General features: G+C 38.6%; 1 protein-coding gene across 2 annotated transcripts in view; it reads left to right on the top strand.

Annotated features, from left to right (window-relative positions):
• Positions 1–22679, top strand: part of csmd2 (CUB and Sushi multiple domains 2) — a 1704811-nt gene that overhangs the window by 1269343 nt on the left and 412789 nt on the right. For both annotated transcript variants that reach the window (XM_043717868.1, XM_043717867.1), the window contains 2 exons: positions 1219–1545; positions 16700–16894. In XM_043717868.1, the coding sequence (XP_043573803.1) occupies positions 1219–1545; positions 16700–16894 (522 nt within the window). The remainder of the gene's footprint in view (positions 1–1218; positions 1546–16699; positions 16895–22679) is intronic.

The following is a 22679-nucleotide window of genomic DNA, read 5'->3' as shown; positions in this document are numbered from 1 at the left end:
CACTATGTCATCTGGAAATTGGTATTAGACAGGCAGATAGATAATGCAACACACAGAATCAATGGCAGAGATATGGAGCTGAATGCCTTGAACATACAAGAAACAGCTAACTCCATGATTTTGGAGGATGCTCATGATAACCAAGAAGCATAGCAATGGTATTCATCATGTCTATCTAGATTGAGGTATATGGAACTAATGCTGTCGTAGTAAGTGAAATCATTAAGATGGATTCACCAAGAAGAAAGACATTTAAGGTTGTTGACTAGAGGTAATTGAGCAAATTAATCCTTTGCATTAGCAGTTTGTGACTGACTAGGAAAGGAATTCTGGGTCACTGGGTACTAGTGAAGGAGCAGGAGTGCTGTTCGGGGCTGGGGTGGTTTTCTTTCTCTGAACGGAAAGAAGATGAATGTCTAGATGTGATCAGTGGGATGTATTTGTAGAACAGATGAAGAAATGTTTGGAGTTAGGACTGTTAGCAGTTGTGACCTGGGAGATGCTACGATGTTGTTTAACTCCAAGTGGTCTTGGAATTAAAGGGTGAACAACAGTTGTGTTGGATTAGCATTGCTGCCTCACAATGCCAGGAATGCAGGTTCAATTCCATTCATGGGTGACTGTCTGTGTGAACTTTTGCACATTCCTCCCAAGTCTGTGTGAGTTTCTTCCAGGTGTTCCAGTTTCCTCCCACAGTCCAAAGACGTGCAGGTTAGGTGGGTTAGCCGCACTAAATTTCCCATAGTGTCCAGGGATGTAGGTGGATTAGTCATGGGAATTGCAAGGTTACAGTGATAGGACGGGGGTGGGGGGAAGCGGGTCTTTGTAGGCTGGCTTCCACATTGTACAAATTCTATGAACTGATGATCTATAAAGCAACTTACCCTGAACAGCAGACTCTGAAATGTAAGCACTTCATATGAAATAGAAAATTACCACAACATATTTACTTTTAGTGTGGTTTCTTCCTGTTCAAAGTCACTGGCTGCTACCGTCATCTCACTTCAGCTGACTGAACATTCCAGTGTACATGACAATAACAATTTTAATCCAATCAATCCTTGGCTTAGTAGTTTGCTATTTATTAAAATGGCAGCTCAGATCCTCAATTGTTGTCTGAAAATGCACACGTATTCTCCAAAGTCTCATTATGCATTCATTTAAGTGCCCTTTGTAGTTCAGTGCTAAATTACTGTCATATTTTATTTTATTTTCCAGTCTCATGTTTCTTCAATTTTACAACTCCATCTGGCATTCTGCTATCCCCCAATTACCCAGAGGATTATGGCAACCATATGCATTGTGTATGGCTGATTATTGCAAAGCCAGAAAGCAGGATTCATCTGGCCTTCAACGATTTTGATGTTGAGCCGCAGTTTGACTACGTATCTGTGAAAGACGGGTTAAATCCTGAATCGCCTGTCTTGGGAACTTTTTCTGGAAACAAAATCCCTTCTCCTTTGACCAGCAGTGGCCATGTATCACGTTTAGAATTCCTTACAGACCACTCCACAGCTGCTCGAGGATTTAACATCACTTTCACAAGTAAGTCAGAGTGATCCATCTTTTCTCTTATCCTTCAGGCACCGCGTTTGAGCACGTAACATGAAAATCTATTTGAGTAATCTATCACAACAGGTATATGAGAATATCAACGTTCATCAAAACAAAGCAATCAATACCTTTGCCCTTCAGATATTGTGGAGAGAAGTCATTGGATGGTTTAACACGCAAGCATGCAGAACATGTTAATGATGCAAATAAAGTCTTAACATCAAGGGAGCCAGGGCAGTCAGAAATAGTCAAAGAATCTAACAAGGCTGAGACAATAAAGTTTTAATTTATTTAAAGGAAAGATTCATCAGTGTGTAATTTAGTTTCTCGCTGACAACTGGACTCATCAGCAGGCTGCCTTCTATGAGTGGGATATAGATGTCTATGCCTCGTTCTTTATTTAAATGTCTGCAAAGCGATTTTAGAGATTGAAAGCTAATCGGTGCATTTTCTGTCTGGTCTGCGACCAAAGAGAATATTTCCGTGCGATTGACTGATTACCTGCCTTGCTGGCTTCGTTGTTGCCCATATTGTGTTAAGATTGTGTAAGGAGGGGGTGAATCAGTTCCTCCCTCTGCAATCTCCTCAGCTGGCCACAACAAGGATTTGTGTTACTTTTAGCACTGGGCTATACCACTTTCCAGTGAAAATGTAGTTAACTAGTACACCGGAAGCAATTTTTTGAGTTTTTTCTTTGAATGAAAGGAAGAGCAATTGTATTATCTGCTAATTCTGAGGAAAAATAATGAAGATATAATATCAAGCATGTATCCATACAGATACAACATTAAAGTGAATAGTTTCTGGCATGAAAGGAATTTAAAAGGAATGTACACTTGAAAGTCTTTAGGGAGCCCTTAAGATAAAAAGCTTTCAATGTGAGACCATGGTCATTTACAAATAGGTCATGTATCCTCAACAGTCACAAATACTTCCATTGTCCTTTATGCTTATAGTGTTCTAATGTTTCTTTTCAGTTGTGTTGTAGGGCGTTCAGGGGTAGTGTATTGAGATGGATAGGAAATTGGTTAGCAGGCAGAAAATAAAGTGTAGGAGTAAATGGGTCTCTAAATGCAGCAATTAGTGGGGTACCGCAGGATTTGGTACTAGGAGCCCGGTGATTCACATTATATGTTAATGAATAACACGAAGGAATTAAATGTACCCTCTCCAAATTTACAGATGACTCAAAGCTGTGTGGAAACATGAGCTGTGAGGAGGATGAACAGATATTGCAGTGCGATTTGGACAGGCTGAGTGAGTGAGCAAATACATGGAAAATACAATATAATGTGGATAACCGTGAGGTTATCCACTTTGGTGTCAAAAATAGGAAGGCAGATTATTATTTGAATGGTTATAAATTGAGAGAGAGGAATGTTCAATGAGACTTGGTGGCCCCATTCACTGAAAGTACCTGTATAGGTGCAGCAAGCAATAAAGAAGGTAAACTGTATGTTGGCCTTCATAGCAAGAGATCTGTGTACAAGAACAAGGATGTCTTGCTGCAGTAATACAGGACATTGGTAAGACCATACCTGAAATATTTTGTACAGTTTTGGTCTCCTTCTCTGAAGAAGAGAGCGGGAGTGCAGTGAAAGTTTTACTGGGAGGAGAGATTGAGTCGGTTAGGATTGTACTCACTGGAGCTTAAAAGATTGAAGGGGGATCTCATAGCAATATACAAAATTCTTCTAACAGGTTAGATGGAGGAAGGATATTCTGGATGGTGGGGGAGTCCAGAACCAGGGGTAATAGTTTAAGGATCGGGGGTCAGTCTTTTGGGACTGAGATGAGGAGAAGTTGCTTCGCTAAGATAGTGCTGTGCCTTTGGAATTCATTAACACAGAAAGTGGCAGAGACCAAAACATTCTGTGTTTTCAAGAAGGAGATAGGTGTAGCTCTTGTGGCTGATGGATTTAAGGGATATGGGAAGAGGGTGACATTAAGGTATTGAGCTCGATGATCAGCCATGATCATAATGAATGGCAGAGCAGGCTCAAATGGTCAAGTGTCCTACTTCTGCTCCTATTGTCTATGTTTCAGTCTTTCTGTGTTATCAACAGGTGCTTTTGCCTTCAAGAGACTTTTCGAGCAAAGTCTCTTTAATTCATTCCAGTCACAAAGCCATCTCCTCCAGTCTGCCAAAAGCAGCCCTTTGAAATGCATTTTCTGATGTTTGAGTTTCTTGTTTCCAAGCTAGATGATTGTAATTGATGATTTTCATCTCCAAAAGCTGAAATTTATCATACAAGTATCGGAGATGAAGCTTTCCTTATGCCTGACTAGGTAGACTAGTTCCTGTTTTTGTGGTAAAGAATGTTTGTTTTGGTTCACATTAATCCATTTGTTCCATGTAGCTACCTGATAGTTATGGCCATTTTAAATCAGGGCCAAAACATTGAATGATTTCAAGAAGGTGTTGGAAGCAACTAAAAGAATCAGAGATTATGGGATAAAAACAGAAACAGGCTATTGCCTTAGATGTTAAGAGTAGAGTGGTGCTGGAAAAGCACAGGAGATCAGGCAGCATCTGAGGAGTAGGAAAATGCTGCCTGACCTGCTGCGCTTTTCCAGCACCACTCTAATCTTGTCTCTGATCTCCAGCATCTGCAGTCCTCACTTTCGCCTATTGCCTTGGATGATCAGCTGTGATCATAATGGATGGACATAGTAGGCCTGAAGGGCTGAATGGCCTACTGCTGCTCCTGTTTTTGTTTCCATAAAAGCTTTCTTAGTCCCTTGAGGTCCCACATGTTAAAATCAGATGATGGATTTAAAAATCTGATCATTCATGTTTTATCTAGCCAAAAGATCCCACTGAGTTTCCACTCTCTTCAAACTGATGTCAGTGAAGTGGTAATTCACTGGCAATCAAAAGAAGTGCATGCATGCTATTCCTGATTTTCTGGCTGATGTTTATTCCTGATTTAATATCACACAAGCAGATCACCTGGTCATTTTCATTTGCTGTTTCTGAGAGGTTGCTTGCACAAACCCAGCAGTGACTGTATGTCCAAAGACCTTCACTGTCTCCAAAGTGCTTTGAGATATACAGCGATAGTAATAATTGTGATGTGAATACACCTTTTTGTATAATCTAATGTTAGCATGGGAAATGCAGGTGATCAAACTCAAGTAGAAAAAGTCCACAGGCTGCTATGGCAGACTATCGAAGAGCCAGTCTTGCTCAGTGGTCAATATTGAAAGGGACCCTTGAACAGAGTGTGCGACTTGTATCCGTGTGAAAGTGACATGTACTCCTCCACGAAGACCTGAAAGAAGCAAGCTCATGGATTTGAGCATGCAAATACCATGGATTTTATAAGAAAATTTGTCATTTACAAAAAAGAATAATATTTGCATTAGGTAATAAATGAGATTTTGAATGTCATGAAGAGAGCCTATCACTAAAGAGGTATATGACAATTCCAAATCTATAATATTTTATATATCATGTTGTGATCAGAGCATACATTAAAGTTATTTAATTTCCATATGTGAAAGTTGAAAAGCTTTGTGATTCTTCAATTCCTCATTCGTATGTGTTACATTAGACATTGTGGCAGATTGCCATGTTCCCAATGAGGAAAATTCATCTTGACAGTTACTCAAAGCTGCAGTCAGAGAATGTGGTGGGCACTTCTTAATTGAGCTGTGATTAAGCCAGAGGGCTTGATATACTTTTTCACTTACTTGCTGTTGGTACAGATCCCATGTGAGCTTTCAAAAAGGTAAATCGATCCACAACAATCCAGGAGTGGTGAAGCTTTATGCCAGTGAAGCGTCTGCTGGGTCTTAGTGTGTAAATATAGCATGTGATATTGTGCAGAGCCAAAGAATCCATGTAGGTTGAGATTTGTGCTCGGGTAACTGATCTCAGTTTACGACAGGCCCGTACAAGGAAAGGGAATATTAACCATAGTTTCACACCTAATTGCTAGAAATTGAAGTGGGTGCAGGATTGAAATCAGCTGTGATGCTTTCCAGGCTTAAGTTAGCTGCCAACTCTCATCTCTGCAAGCTGTCAAGTAAAAATAACAAAATTACTGGCGAATTGCTGGGAACCCAGGGCCAACCCTCATCAAAATACCTCAGACTTTCAGAGAGGTGGTGAAACCTGTGAAAGGAGGAGTGAAAAACCTGCAAAACAGACCCAAAGCGAAGCAGAGAAAAATAAATTCTCAAAATACTTAGCAGCTTTGACAGAATTTGTGGACAGAGAAATGCAGTTAATGTTTCAGGTTGATGATCTTTCATCAATGTGTTATATTGGTATTTTTCAAGTGTGTTAATTAATAGAAGTATAAGCAAAATAATAGAGAGAATGCTTCAATAGTTTGAATCTGCAGACTGATTAAAATAGAAGAAATAGATCAGATTGTGTGACATGGAATTTTTCCGACAGTAATGAGTGATCAGGAATTTATGCTAACTGACTCTATTAGGAATATGTTATCTTCTGGCAAAAGAAGGTTCAGGGACAGAAACAGTTAGACCAAAACGTGCAGATGTAACTCTATTCCCATTTTAAAATCATACATTCCATCCTTCATTTGATATTTCCAGTCCTCCAACCATTCTTCCCCACCACCTCGAATCTTTATCTTTGATATTTAACACAGTGTGTTGCACTTTATCAAATGGTTGTTGGAATCCAACTACATCTTTTGGTTAATCTTTATCCACCTTTACAAGTTACATTTCAAAAATGCCAATAAATTTATCGTGTAGGATTTCCCTTTCATAAAACCATTTTGACTTTTGAAATGCCTTGTTAGGATCTATTTAACAGCAGGTTCCATGCTTCCAGATGCCTGATGTCAGATTGAAACATCTGTGGATTTGTCTTTTTTACCCTCTCCTTTCTTTGTTGAATGCTGGTGCAACACCTCTGAACTTCAACTTTGTTCTCGAATCCATAAAATTCTGGAAAACCATAGCCAGTGCATCTACAATCTCTCAAAACATTTCATTTTAGAATCCAGAAAGTAGGCCATCAGATGCCGGAGCTGTGTGGATTTCCAACTGTTTTTCTCATGGGGTTCCTGCAAGGCTGGGGTGATTACCTTTAGATTTCAAAGTCACATTTCGGCTTGGCGAGGTTTTCCACCTGGATGATGTGAAACCTCCCCATTTATCCAGGTTGGCGATCAACTAAGGCACAACGACTTGCTTGTTTACTCTTCCCATTGACTTGTTGATGTAACTCATTAAATTTGAAATACATGGTTAAAATTATAAAACACCAGGTTTTAGTCCAACAGGTTTATTTGCAAGTACTAGCTTTTGGAGTTCTGCTCCTTCTTCAGTTAACTAGTGGAGTAGGATCATAGGACGCAGAATTTATAGCAAAACATCCTAGCATCATACACTGGTGCGATATATTGAACAAACCTGAATTGTTTTTGAGTCTTTCATCTTTTAGAATGGCTTGCAGGTTTCAATTCATTAATATGCAAACCCCGGAACTTCTTTCAAGCCACATTCCTGAGATGACTTAATACATAGACAGTGTAGATCACTGACTGGGGGCTGGGGCGTTTTCCTTGTGGTTTCAGTTGAGCCAAAACAGGTTGAGCGTTTTTCATTACAGAAAGAACTAAAAACTCTCAAAGTTTCATTTGTTTTGCCTTAATTTAGTTTATGATGTTACCAAATCTAATTCAGAGCTGGGGACCTTTTCAGAATGCTGCAGATATTGGGCAACTGATCATCAGAAATGTTGACTTCCTTGGTCATTCCTGTGGAGTCAGCTGTGTCAGGCTTTCCACATGGTCCTGACCTACAACTCTAGTTTACATTTTGACAAGAATTACCGTCCTATTGTAAGCTCTAGGCCTGTGTAGGACTTGTGACGATGCTGTTCCTTTATCAAGGTGATGTTGTCCTTGGCTTTTTTTTTCAGAGAGGTTGTAAAAGACACAACATTTGAAAAGTTTGGATGGGTTTTAGGGCCAGTTTGATTATAACTAACAGACACTGTCTTAGGCAAAAGGCTTTCAAGTTTAAAAAAAACTTGAACAATGAAAGGAAGGTGGCCTGTTCTCCCAGCTCAGCTTTTCTTCAGTTTGTTTTGGTTGTAGCACAATAGTGTTGTCAAAGCTACTGGACCCAAGGAAGCAGGACTAGGCTGATCCTCCTCTCTCTCTGACTTCACTCCTGTAAGACCCTGTGTTTGATTTTACCATTTGTGCCAAGGGGTGTTTATGGGGATTATGGCAAGTATTTGGAACAGCATCATTAAATTGGTATAATTTGTTGGGTTTTCGGAGAGGTTAAATAATTCAGTATTCTGTTCTCTTTTGATTCGGAGATGCCTGTGGATGCCTGGGGAATACAAAGTTAAAAATCACACAACACCAGGTTATTGTCCAACAGGTTTATTTGGAAGCACTAGCTTTCAGAGCGCTGCTCCTTCATCAGATGGTCGTGGAGAATAAGATTGTGAGATTGCTATAAATTCTGTGTCTTACAATTTTATTCTCTACAACCACCTGATGAAGGAGCAGCACTCCGAAAGCTAGTGCATCCAAATAAACCTGTTGGAACTATAACCTGGTGTTGTGTGATTTTTAACTCTGCTCTCTTTTGTTTGTGTTTCATTCAGTAAACTTGTAAATAAATTCTATTTTGTTTAAAACTAAGTGGGTTGACCAGCTGCATCACTCTTGGAATATCCACATTACACGTGCTTAAATGAACTAGCAATCTTAGGATCGGGGTCACTTTCTTGAAATGTATTGAGGGGGTCTGGCCTGGTTCATAACAGACTGCTGTCACGGCTAATGTAGCCTATGGCCCTGAGCACACATGAATCTCACGATTAATTTGATTCTCTCTGTGCAATTGCTATCCAGTCACTGAAAGCAAGAAAATATTAAGTGGCTTGCTCATTTATGCTGGTAGTTAAAATGAGTTGTAACAGATGGTGAAATCAATGACTGAAGGAAGATGTCAAGCTACAAATAAAGTAGAAAAATAAGAGGAAAATAAAGAAAAATAATCAGGAATTCTGGTTGCCAAAGACACCAAAATAGTCTAATTGAGCTTCCTGTAAAAATATATTCGAAAGGAAATTATAACTTTATGCTGAGAATGGTTTTCTCAAGTGTTCTTCTGATGAATCTGTTAAAAATAACTATTTTTTTTCTGTAATTTGGTGGCAGTGCCACTCTCAAAAGAGTTCATATAAAGCTGCAAAAGGAATCATCTCTATGACACAAGAACTGTGAGCTATTTACGATTTTGTTTCTGGTGAGTCAAAATAAACTTTACTTCAAAGTTAAGTAAACTAAAAGCAGAAATCTACCACACATCAGCACTCTTTCTCCCCCCTCCCTTTTCCTTCTCTCTTTTGCCTTTCCCTGTCCTCTCCCATATGCTCATCCAATTATCTTTCCATCACATTGTCCTTCTTCTAGAGGTAGGTTTGCTCGTTGAGCATACCTACATCCAGATCCTCAACCTGAGCTACAAATCTTCTCAAAACTCACTAATTGCCCTTCTTCATTGCAGTTGGTCTTGACTATTTGTGCTAATTTGAGTTTTCTCTTCAAACATGATCTCTAAGCCTTTGTGGACTGATAATGAAATGATTCAGTGAAGAAGAAAATGAGTGCTGTCCACTGCTGAAATATTAATGGAAGAGACTCTTCTTTCAGCACTTTGGGTCAGACCACCATTATTCATAGTAGTTTCTAAGATGATCTCTCCTGATACCTTGAAGTATTTTCTATTTCTACTGATATGTCATATTCAGTATTGTTTGTGGTTATTAACTACCACAAATCCTCCTTTTTCTTGGGCATATCTGGTGAGCAATGGTATAGCATCGACAGAAAAGAAACTGTCCTTAGATAACAGAAAGATTTATTACATGATCGCAATAAATATAACTGCATTTGGCTAGGCATAATTACCCTAACCTTGGAGAGCTGACACAGTTACATCTGCTCCCACTGAAAGCTGGAGTCAAACACCTTATCTCTGAAAACAGACTGAGAGTGACATGAGGAGAGTGAGTGATGCCAATGTAACTTGGACATTAGCCCCTTCAGAGCTATTAATTTATACACCGATTGGCAAGTGAAGTACTTATTAATGGGAATGAAATGTTTTGTACTGAAGGGCCATAAAATTTAAATAAGATTCAAAGAATGTTATAATGAAGAAAACAACGAATTAGTGACATAGAAAATAGAAAGTAGTTGAGTGAATACAGTTTTAGCAGTTCCCCAGAGATGTAAGAATATAAAATTAAACATGAATCAAAAATGCATTACCAAGTTTGGCAATTTGAATTCCATTAAAATTTTTAAGCATAAAATGAGTGCATCAACACATGATGGTTACCCTTTGAGTTTGAAGTAGATAATAGATATAGAATTATGCAGCACGGAAACAGACCCTCTGGGCCAACCAGTCCACGCCAACCATAATCCTAAACTAAACCTGCCTGCCCTTGGCCCATATCCCTCCAAACATTTCTTATTCATGTACTTATCCAAATGTATTTTAAACATTGTAACTGTACCCACATCCACCAGTTCCTCTGGAAATTCATTCCACACACAAACCACTTTTTGAGTAAAACACAAGTTACCCTTCATGGCTTTTCTAAATCTTTCTCTTCTCACCTTAAAAATTGTCTTGAAATCCCTCAACCTAGGGAAAAGATACCTGCCATTCACCGTATCTACATCCCTCAGGATTTTATAAAACTCTGCAAGGTCACCTCTCAGCCTTGACTCATTGATGACAAATGCAGAGATAGTTACCTAGTTCCAGGCTAGATACACAGAATTGGAAACATTTAGGAAATTGGAACTTCCATGTTGTGGCGTGGAAATGCTGCCCTACAACAATGTTCACAGACAGCAATCAGATGTTGACATCAACCCTTTTCAAAAGTGACAAGTGAATTCCTCCTTCTGTTGATTTTTCCAGCTCCTTAACCTTGATGCCGCACCAGTTCATTCTCCACTTGAGCATGTCTCTGGAGCATTTGCGTAGCTGACATTGTCTTCTTTTATCAGCAAGTTAAAGATAAATACTTTAAAAGTAATAGCACATTTGAATGTTGTGAAACTTAGAGTTCTGCCAATCAATTGAATGCAACCTAACTTAAGCTTTTAAGGGCCGCTTAGAAGTTTGTCTGCCAGCAGTACAAATAATCGAATATTCACTTCTGACAGTTATTAATGTCTAAACAGATGTCAGAGACCTAATAAAACAAGGGATATGTTAAATAAAGGTCAACAGGTTCAGAATGGACTCTTGTGGTGCAGTGGTATTGTCCCTATCCCTGGACTAAGAGACCTGGATTCAAGTCCCACCTGCTCCAGAGGAAATTTATGTTAAAATAAAAGAGGTTATGAATGCTTATATAAATATTTGGAGTTAGTAATCAGTGGGGTGAGGGTTTTATGGTATGTGGTTAACTCAAGCAAAGCTTTCAATAAACATTGTGGGCATAGACTCTGTTTGCATACAGCTATCTCCTAGTGAACAACAATGGTAGCAGGGAATGATCTGTCAAAATCTGTTTCAGGGTATAACTACCTACTTCTGTTTTCTGAATATTAGTGTAATCACCAGTGAAAGAATGAAGTTACAATGTAGACCTGGGTGACTTCTTTCGCAAAGAGGAAACAAGGTATTGCCTTAGAATCAATGTCCCCATACAGAAGCAGTGTAGAGGGCAAAGATTTTTCAGAAATGGAGCCTGATGACTTGGACATGGAATAAGGATTGGAGAGTCAATTTTCATGAATTTGTGGATAAAAGTACACTGTGAGCATAATGTTGGAAGCACTTAAAATAAAATAAAAATCCTTGTAAAGCATTCCTTTCCAGGACCATTTGCTGTAATCAAAGTAGAGCATCACAAAAAGATGCAGCGACTTTGCAAACTAAAGTAGAAGTAAAGGGATTGAACAGCTCAATTTACTGGGCACCTAAACCAGGCTAGATAGCAGTTTTGAACTATCAGAGTTGTGTTCAGTTATGAAAAATCCCAATGCAAAAAACATTACTCTGGTGAACAAAATACTGAAACAATTAAAAATGGTGAACTGTGTTTTGAAATCTCCATAATTGAGAGACGTCAAGAACACAAAAGTTGTTATTTTGATTGATGCTTTTTATGCAAATCTCTGTGACTATTCTCAAGTAGTGGACAGGTTTTAATTATTCTTGTAGTAGTGGGAGGTAAATATTGACATTTATCATGGGAAGCAAAAAAAAGATCAGAAGTGTACTAAGATGTATCCCTAACATCAGAACGGCTCACTCTCAGTGAAGGAGGAGATAGGATTTTTTTTTTCTGAGCAAAACTGTTGAAGAAATTCTAAAAAAAGATTCAGCAACATTACACATTGGGTGCTGCATTGATAAGTCACTACCTGACAATGTATATTCCATAAAATGTGTGAATGAGAAAAGACTGAAGATTTCTTTTGCCATTTTGAGCCAGGAAGCCTGGGTTCAGGTCCAAAAGTGCTCCGTTATAAAGAGTGGCACCGTGGCTGGCAAAGTGGTTCGCACAGATGCCTCGTAGGAACCTGAGTTTGATGCCAGCCTAGGGTGACTGTCTGTGTGAAGTTTGCACATTGTCACCGTGTCTGCATGAGTTTCTGCCCGGTGCTCCAGTTTCCTCCCACAGTTTAAAGGTGTGCATGATGTGGAGGACCAGTGTTGGACTGAGGTGGACAAAGTTAAAAATCACACAACACCAGATTATTGTCTAACAGGTTTATTTGGAAGCATTAGTTTATGGCGCTGCTCCTTCATTAGGTGGCTGTGGAGCAGGAGCATAAGGCATAGAATGTATAGCAAAAGATTACAGTGTCACGCAACTGAAGTGGTATATTGAACAGATCTAGATTGCTGTTAAGTTTTTCATCTTTTAGAATGTGTTGCAGTTCTTAGTTCATGAATATGTAAATCCCAGAACTTCTTATAAGTCATATTCTCGAGGTAACTTAAGGTTGTATAAAAAAAAAGTGACATCTCAGCTCAGACAGTGCATTAAAGGTCTGAGGTTAAAGTCTGTCTCTGTCCCAATGTCAGGCTGGTTCTATTTCCAAAGTGGAATTTATAAAATATTACATGGATTGACTGCCTGCAGGTAGTGTGCTTTTTGAGCAAAATAGAATGCATTTGCAAATATAATTCTGCAAATGCAAATTCACCCCATAGACTTGAGTGTGTGCATGTGAGTGTGAGTGCATGTGAGAGAGTGTGTGTTTCCGTGTGTGCATGCTTGGTAAAGTGTGTGAGAGTGTGATGGGGTTTAACCCTGGATGTGGTGTGTGTGTGAGAAAAAAATGTGTATAGGGTAGTGGGGTCACCTATAGTGTGACATGAATCCAAGATCCCACTTGAGGACATCCTCAGTGGTACTAAACTTGGCTATCAGCCTCTGCTAAGCCACTCTGAGTTGTTGCTCATTCCAAAGGCTGCCTTGGAGGATGGTCACCCGAAGATCTGAGGCTGAATGTCCCTGACACTGAAGTGTTCCCCATCACCCCTGCCTGGGAATTGTTGCGCGGTGTCCATTCATCCGTTATCATAGCATCTGCTTGGTCTCACCAATGTACCATGCCTTGGGGCAACCTTGCCTGCAGCGTATGATGTGCATGTTAGGTGGGTTAGCCATGTAAAGTGCAGGATTGTGGGTCTGGGTGGGATGCTGTTCAGAGAGTTCTGCAGATCCAATGGGTCAACCAGCCTCCTTCTGCACTGTGGAAAATCTGAGATTTTAAAACCAGTGCTAGAAAATGGACAAATCTCTAATTTTAAATAGGCAGATGGCAGCAACAGCCATCTATCCAACTGTTCTACAAAAAAAAAGTATGCTTGAGGACACTGTTAGTCATACTGGAAAAATTACACTTAGAAATTTAAGGAAGAAGAAAAATCAGAATATAGTATGTAATTTTGTATATTTTGTGTATATTTTAAAAATTAAAAGAAAACAGGAATCTGTTTTCATGTAATAAGGTCGGAGTGGATGCCTGAGACCTAATGAAGAAAGGGAACAAGTAATGGGTATATTAATTAAAGGTTAATTTTGTCTGTATTGGCTGTATAAATATTTGGAGCTCGTAATCAGTGGGCTGTGCATTTTATGGAGAAGGTTGACTGAAATAGACTTCTCATTAATAGCGTGGACTCTATTTAAATACAGCTATCGTTCAGTGTATAACACTGATTATTGAAATTTAGATGTTAACAACCAATTCCATTTGTCATATCAGATTCCAATTCAGTCAAATGGGACAATACAATATTGGAGTTACCAGTGAAATTACTAAGAATATCGCGATCAGCTGGGAAGGAATCTGGAATGATACAGATGATTCCCTATTTGATATGTTTAGGACCTCCTTAAATACAGGGATTGATGGCACAAGATAGCTAATGCAAGTCTGGTGTTGAAAAAAAGAATGACTTATGCAGCAAGAAATTATTGGTACATTATTCTAATGAGAGATTCAAACAAATGCGCAGCAATACTTTATAGGACATAATCAATTTTGATCTAAAGAGACGCTCCAAGGACTAATCACTATGATTTTGAGAAGCAATTGCATACTTTCAACCAAGTCACTGGAATCATTGAGAAGCTAATGACTTTACTAAGGTCTGTGCAACAGATATAATTTACATTCTCATAACATTATCGATGCTTCAGACAAAGATATAGATTAAGCAGTCACTGAACAGAAGTGAAACCTGAGCAGGCTGTAGAAAACTCTGAATGATAATTGGAGAGACTCCCCAGAAGAAAGTGACAAATGGAGTGCTGGAACTGCCTATTCAAATCTCTTTCTGTTTGCATCAATCTGTGATCAAGGATAATGTGGGAGCTACTTTGTAATTTATGATTTAAATGAAGCTGTGTGACCACTTGGTAAGTGTAAGCAAGATTGATAATATTCAAAGAAACAAGTCAAAAAGATAAACAAAGGAACTGCACATGGAAGTTAATTCAGGTCACTATAAGTAAAGCATGCGTGATGAATAGCCATAATATTATTATTTGGGAAGTTGGATTTGAAAGTAGAGCAAAATGGTTTTAGTCCAATGAAGGCGTTCTTTGAAAACAACAAGTCATTTTGAACAGTGAGCTCAGTACACCATTTCCAAAAAAGCATGTAACTTAAGTTAAATGACTATATAAGTTACCTCACCAGATAATTACTGAAGTGTTTACAAAGTTGAGGCTCTATGACATTGAAAGACAGGTTGCAGACATAAGTAAGTTCAATTCAGAAGAGAATAGATGCATACATCATATTATATTTTGCAGTTTCCAGTCGATCAGAATAGGAAAGAGGTTTTTACTTGTTTTAACAGTCTGATTGACTGGGGTGGAAGAAGTCCTGAGCTTTCCTTAAGATTGAGTAAGAAAGATAGGTGTATTGTCAATGTCTGTATGTTTCTGACAGTGATGGACAGAATTGTATCTGATAAATGTGTAAAAAATTGCCAAAAGGGAACCTTATCAGTTGAGTACAAAATTTTAACGTGAAGATGGAAATGATACTTCACTGCAGTTGAGTGTCTATAAAGGATATTGTTGAGCAAAAAGGCTGTTTTTTTTTTGCTGTCTACGATTTGGTTTTTCAAAATTGGATTTGTTTTATTTCTTTGTTTCTTCTGGATAATAAACTGTATTTTTTTTTTCTAAATGTATATTTGGCAAGCACTTATAACTATGTTAAATGACTAGTCACATGGTGTCCAAATTATGGAAAAGAAACTCTTGTTGTCTGACAAGCCAGATCTCACCCTTCATTTGACATGTCCAGTAATACCACAGACTTGGATCAAAGCACATGAAAATATGAAATGCGTACTCATTTGATCAATATATGGAAAAGATCTGGTAATGATTATGGAGAATTGAATGAGTATGCTAGACTCGAAACTGGGCTCATTAATGCATACTTAGGAAATGCTATGAGTGTTCTTAGAGTTTCAGAATGGCGTTGATGGGACTGGTGCATATTTGTGAAGTATATTGTGCCGGAAGCCAATTGTATACTTTATTTCCCAGTAAACATATCTGTAAACAGTTTTATGTTCGATTAAAGAACCCACATCATTGTATCACCAACAAAAAACAGAAATTGCTGGAGAAACTCAGCAGGTCTGGCAGAATCTGTGGAGAGAAAGAGTTTTTGTGCAACCCCACTTTATAGAAAAATCATGCTTTAGGAACTGCACTTAAAGTGTTGGTGCTGTCATCGCGTTATAGCCAACATTAAAAGTTCATGTTGTAGAATCAATGTCCCCAATTTGTCAATCGTATTACAGCAAATTTGTGTTAACAAAATGTGAGTTGTAACAGAATCACTGGTACTTTGCTTTATTTCTTACTTGACCAGTTCATTGTGTGTGATAGGTCCATTTACATCTAAGGAAAATGTGCCCACTTAAAATTATAATAGTAATTGCCTTAATGTATGGAGATCATCTTCCGATGATCTTAATTGTTTAGAATTAGAGTATTAGGAGTTCTGTGTTGCATAGCTGAGATATTGGATGTTAGTTTACTCAATGGAATGAAGATGTTTGATAAAGCTTCACTTTACTTTCAGCAACTTTTTACTCCTGGTATGTTTCACAAGAAATTACATATTTTTGAAAGAATTTAGGTGGATGATCTATTGGAATGAATTAGGCTTGATAAAATAAATTACCATCTCTATCTCCACACACAACCATTTATCTTCTGCCTATTACTGAGGACATGTTTACTCAGACTTGATTAGTTTCCAAGTCCAGAGATGCATGAGGTAGACAAGGCACTCTATTTTTTTCTTGTCCGTAGCCACTGTTCCTGCTTCACTCCTGTTGACCAGCCCAGAATCAGTTCATCTTGTGTCACTCTCTTCTTCCATGTTCAGTAAGAGTCCATTGAGGTTGGGTTTCCCACTATTGTGGATTGTTCAGAAATGATTTCCAGATTTCATAGAAATGTCACACAATTTTTAAGTTTCTTAAGAAAGTTGTTGCTTTCTTAGCAACATTTACTTGCATTGTTGATATTTTTAGCTGTTTTGAAGCTCAAAAACATCACCTTATGCTCCTAAACTGTATTAAATGTTGACCATTGTTTGTATTTCATTAGCATTCCGACACAACGAATGTCCTGATCCTGGAGTGCCAGTGAATGGGAGACGCTTTGGAGAAAGTCTGCAGCTGGGAAGTACTGTATCCTTTCTGTGTGAGGAAGGATTTCTGAAGACACATGGATCAGAAACAATCTCCTGTATCCTGAAAGATGGAAATGTGGTCTGGAATAATGCTGTGCCAAGATGTGAAGGTGACTATTTTAAAGCTGTTGCTGAGCCCAGTGAAAGTTTACAGAGCAATAATATTCATGGAACCCAGTTTGAGTTTGTGATTATTATAAATGTCCAACTAGCACCTTTCTTAAATGAGTGCAGTGGTAGTGCCCGTACTTTTAATCAGAAGGCCAAGGTTCAAGCCCACCTGCGACCGAATGTGTGTAATAACATCTTTGAACAGTTTGATTGGAAAATGTCTCTCATTACATGCTCACCTTATCTGAAGAAAGCATTAATAACAGCTTTTAATGGATGAGGTATACTTTTGTCATTTTACTTTTGTGAAATTTTAGCCTTGAATCAGTTAATTAAAAACTCACTGAAAAAGTTCAAGACTGGAAGCCAGGAAATTTACAGGAGATTCAGATTTGTCACTGTTCACTGTTATTTTTATAAAAAAACCAAAATATCAGCATCGTTGTGCAAAATGCAAAATGATAAATTCCTCAGAAAATAACTTTCTAATGTGGGAACCATAACGACATCTGTGTACTCCTCCAAAGTCACATGTGCATTGTATTTTTGTACCTACAACATGGTACCTACTAGTTATTACAAATGATCTCCACAACTGTAGAGTTGAGTTCAACTTGATTCACCATTGATTATTTCTAACATATGTGATGAGAAAGAAACAATAATGTGTATACAATGAAACTCTGCAGTGAAATATATTTTTACAACAGCAAATCTGTCAGTGAAGCAGGAGGAGCTGGCTAATGGACCATTACTAACTGAGCATTTGATCAAGTGGAGGATATAGTGATATTTAAATTAACTATGCTGGTGCTCATGTTTTGATAAAAAGAGATTGCGATCACAGAATAGTTTTCTCAATGTGCTGAAAACTCATGTTATTTAATCAGGTTGCTGAAATGTGATGTTATTTAATCAGTATTGTGAAGGCAACTTGACAATGCATGCATACATTATACTACAACATATATTCCACATGTTTCTGCCCTCGGTCAACTATCCTCAGCTGCTTTATGATAAGGTCAGGAGTGTGGATGTTCACTGATGCCTGCACAGTGCACAACACCTATCACAATTCTCCATATAATAAAGCAGACCATGAATGCATGCAGCAAGGGAATGCTGATAAATAGCAAGTAACATTTGTATCACCCAAACGTCAGGTAAAGAGGAGAGAAGTAATCCATTTTCCTTTGGCACACAATAGCATTACCACTGTCAAAACTGCACCATCCTATCCTGGTGTCATTATTGACCAGAAAATTCACTGGCCAGCCACGTAAATATAATGGCTGAAAGAGCAGATTAGAAGCTGAGCAATCTGTGTTAACTTATTCGCATCCTGAATTACCACAGCCTTTGCTTCATCCACAACAACAGGCTCTGAAGCTGGTTGCTTCTCCTCCAGTTATTTGAATAAGAGCAGTTTCTACAGCAATCAAATTCAATTCAATATTGGACAACGCACCCCATCCACCACCCAATCCATGCATTAACCCTTTGTATTGCTGTTGCCATGTGATTGCAGTATGTAGGATTACAAGATGCACTGCAGCAAAAGATGAGAAGAGGTGATGGCCCAGTGGTATTATTGCTGGACTGTTAATTCAGAAACCCAGATAATTCTGGGTTAAATCCCATCATGGCAAATGGCAGGATTAAAAAGAAAAATTCAATTTCAAAATTAATCTGGAATTAAGAGTCTACAGATGATTGTCAAAAAAAGCCATCTGGTTCAGCTGGCAAATGGGACTAGATTAATTTAGGATACCTGGACAGTTTGGACCAAAGGATCTGTTTCCATTCTGTGCATCTCTATGATTCGAATGTCCTTGAGGGAAGGAGACTGTTATTTTTACATGGTCATCCTTACCTACTCCAGACCCACAGCAATGGGGTTGACTTTTAACAGCCCTCTAAGTTATTAGGAATGGGCAATGAATGCTGCCTAGTTTGTGACACCATCATCCCATGAATGAATTTTAAAAAATTCACTAAAGCTTCTTCACCAACATCTTCCTAATGTTATGCTCTGAAGGAGTGGAGATGCTGACACCCCCAAATCCAAATCATGCATTTTCCAGGAAACTGTGCCTCACTGGGTAGTGCCTTGGAAACCAAGCCTCACAATTCTTTCTAGGTATCTAGAATTCTCCAGTTTACCCAATTTAAGACATAAGCTGACAGAAAGCACATATTTAAAAAGAATCATAGCTGCGGATAAAAAATACAAACTGTTGACAAATCTCGAAACAAATTATAAAAATCCCCATCCACCCACATGTGCCTGCACGCTCACATGCACACACTCACTCTCTCACACATACACTCTCTCTCACACACTTCCACTCTCACACACACATACTCTCATACACACACACATTCTCATACATACACACACACTACCTCTCACATATCCACACTTACTCTCTCTCACATACACACACACTCTCACTCTCTCTCACATATACACACATTCTCTCACACTCTCTCTCTCTCGCTCAGTCTCTCTCTCTCACATGCAAATACACATACACTCTCTCTCTCTCACACACACACACAAACACACACACATTCTCTCTCTTTCTCTCTCTCTAACTCACTCACTGACAGAAAAGCTACACGGGTGTTATGAGCAGAGAGATAGATTGAGAAGGCAGTTCAGAGGTCTCTGTCCACAGGGTTTGCTGAGATGATCTTTTAATTGATCAGAACATTTCTTTAGGTCCTTTGCTGGAGGCACAAGATGACAGGTTCACACTTATAAAGATCTCAACGTATTAATTACAACTCACAGCTTACAGTAAGTGATGAGGATAAATAAACTGGCTGCCTTCAGGCCTGAGATGCCTTTTAACTAAAGAACAAAAACAACTTCTTCCCTTCCAGAGGTCTGACAGCTTCTAACCTGAACATTCATACCCCCAAGCAATACCTCCCTTGATCCAATCATAAAATTGTTGGCAAGTCAGACAGCTTGTTATTTATAACTAGTTAGCATTTCACAGACCAATCAGCTACATGTTGTTGGCCAAAATTCCATTCATACAGCAACCTGAGTTCCAGCTTGTCTGTAAGTAGATTTTCTCCACTGCTTGAACTAACAGCTGTATAAGTAGGACTTATAATAAGTTGCAGGTAAATTGCTTTTAAAATTGAATTAATCCTTCAATAATCCTTCGATTTTAAAACTGTTCTTGTTCCCATTTCAGTCCACGATCAAAAATATAGAAAAATTAAAAGACATGACCTGCACAAAATATACTTGTGACAAAATCTTGCAACTCCTTCCCTACCAGTATTGTGAGTGTGACCACTGCCAATTCAGAGCATTTAAACATAGATAATAAATATGCATTTTGCCAGTGAAATCAATGCCCCAGGAATGAATTTTCAAAAGGCAAAAATAAAACAACAATCTGGTGACTGTAGTTTGCTGCAAATTAACTGGAATGGATTTTTACATCATTTAAATTGGTATACGAATAATATTAAACAAATGAGCTATATGCATTTCTCAGCAATGCTCCTACTGTTCTTTTGAGTTAAACAACAGAAAATTAGAACTGAAATTTTCACTCCAGGTAGTAAGTGATAAGAGATGATTTATCCATTCACAAACATTGTAAGATTGAGATAATGGAAGTTTTGTTGATTCAAAGTCATTGTAAGTGGTCTCTATTGAATTCTTACCAAGAAATAATTGCAATTCATGGAATAAATTGCAGCATTGACTCGCACGAAAGCAGTTGCTTATAAAATGACTCCAGTTGAATTCATGAACAGCTATGATGTTAATATCAGCAAAGTGGCCAGTAGTTTGAAGGATTGTGTACATTTTCAGGCATCCTAAAAAGGACTGACTATGAAGCACATTACACTTCAGAAATACAAAGCTGATCAGACTGTATTGCTTCACATGTTGAGCAACATTGATGTATTCAACTGAGCTACCAGGACTTAGGTATTAGACGACTTATCTTCTGGCAGCACACTGTTAGCTTACTTGGAGAAAGTGAGGACTGCAGATGCTGGAGATCAGAGTCAAAAAGTGTGGTGCTGGTAAAGCACTGAAGGCCAAGCAGCATCCGAGGAGCAGGAGAATCGATGTTTTGGGCTTAAGGCCTTCACCAGAAATGGGTCAAGAGTATTTATGCATGTTAAATGTTAAATGTTAAACCATCAGCATTTGACTGGTAGTCCAATGGTAGATATTGAATCTCCTGTTCCCTGGATGCTGCCTGACCTGCTGTGCTGTTCCAGCAATAAAGTTTCAACTTTGATCTCCAGCATCTGCAGACCTCACTTTCTCCCAATGGTAGATATAATCTAGATGAGGATCTAGAACTCAACAATATTCCTTCGGAATGGTTTCACAGTATGGCGAATCTTGTATTTGATGTTAAACCATCAGCATTTGACTGGTAGTCCAATGGTAGATATAATCTAGATGAGGATCTAGAACTCAACAATATTCCTTCGGAATGGTTTCACAGTATGGCGAATCTTGTATTTGATGGTTAAATGAGTTTCATGAAACAAAAGTGAATGGGCAACATAATTGGACAACCAGGAATGTGTAGCTATGAAGTTCTTGACTAATCAAGTAGTCTAAATGTGATTTCTTGTACTGCAAGCATTGGACATCATTGTCTGGTGGCAATTAGTACTGGTGGTGGGCTATTGTGGCACAATGGCAGTGTCCCTTTCTCTGGACCAGGAGGTCCAGATTCAAAGTCCTACCTACCCAGAGGTATGTCATCACATGTTCAAGCAAGTTGATTATAAAATACTTCTAATGCTCGCTGTGAGATTATATGCACTGGGAGAGTTCTCATGGTGCAGTGGTAGTGTTCCTCCTTCAGAGCCAGGATGCCTGGGTTCAAGTGTTAAATGCTCCAGAGCTGTGCAATAACATTTCTGAGAATGTAGATAAAAAAATGCAGAATGTATGAGCTTATTTTGATTAGGGATTTTAAAATGATTTGAGTTTGGTCAAATACATATATTTGTCTACAATCCTAATTGGCTGAAGTGAGGTCATTTGCAGTGAGAGTTCAGGTTCAAACATTTCGATATAATACATATCTTGTGAAGCTTGTGAACACCAGACTTGTATATTTTATATGAAAAAATACAATTATAAATTATCATCCATTAATACATTTCTATTGTTCTTTGTTATCAGTTGCTTCTATGTCTTCCCACTCATATCATACAAAAGTACTGCAACCATTCTTAGTAATTGCATGAATGAAGTTGAAAGGTTGTAAACTAACAGGTAGTAATCAATGGTAGACTGGATTCTGCTGATACTAAGAATTATTTTATACAGTGCTCCCTGATAGCTACACTGTCAAAGAGCAACCCAAATTTACCTGCACACTCAAGCATAAAAGTAAATGAAGAATACTTATATTCAAAGAATCATGGAATCCCTATAGTGTGGAAACAGGCCCTTCAGCCCAACTAGTCCACACTGACCTTCCAAAGAGTAATCCACCCAGATCATTCCCCTACTGAAAATGTGTTGCTGGAAAAGCGCAGCAGGTCAGGCAGCATCCAAGGAACAGGAGAATCGACATTTCAGGCATAAGCCCTTCTTCAGGAATGAGGAAAGTGTGTCCAGCAGGCTAAGATAAAAGGTAGGGAGGAGGGACTTGGGGGAGGGGCTTTGGAAATGCGATAGGTGGAGGGAGGTCAAGGTGAGGGTGATAGGCCGGAGTGGGGTGGGGGGCGGAGAGGTCAGGGAGAAGAGTGCAGGTTAGGAAGGCGGTGCTGAGT

Source organism: Chiloscyllium plagiosum, chromosome 27 (genome assembly GCF_004010195.1).
Source record: "Chiloscyllium plagiosum isolate BGI_BamShark_2017 chromosome 27, ASM401019v2, whole genome shotgun sequence".
NCBI lineage: Eukaryota > Metazoa > Chordata > Chondrichthyes > Orectolobiformes > Hemiscylliidae > Chiloscyllium > Chiloscyllium plagiosum.
Note: the sequence above shows the minus strand (reverse complement) of the source record. Positions and strands in the feature narration are given on the sequence as shown.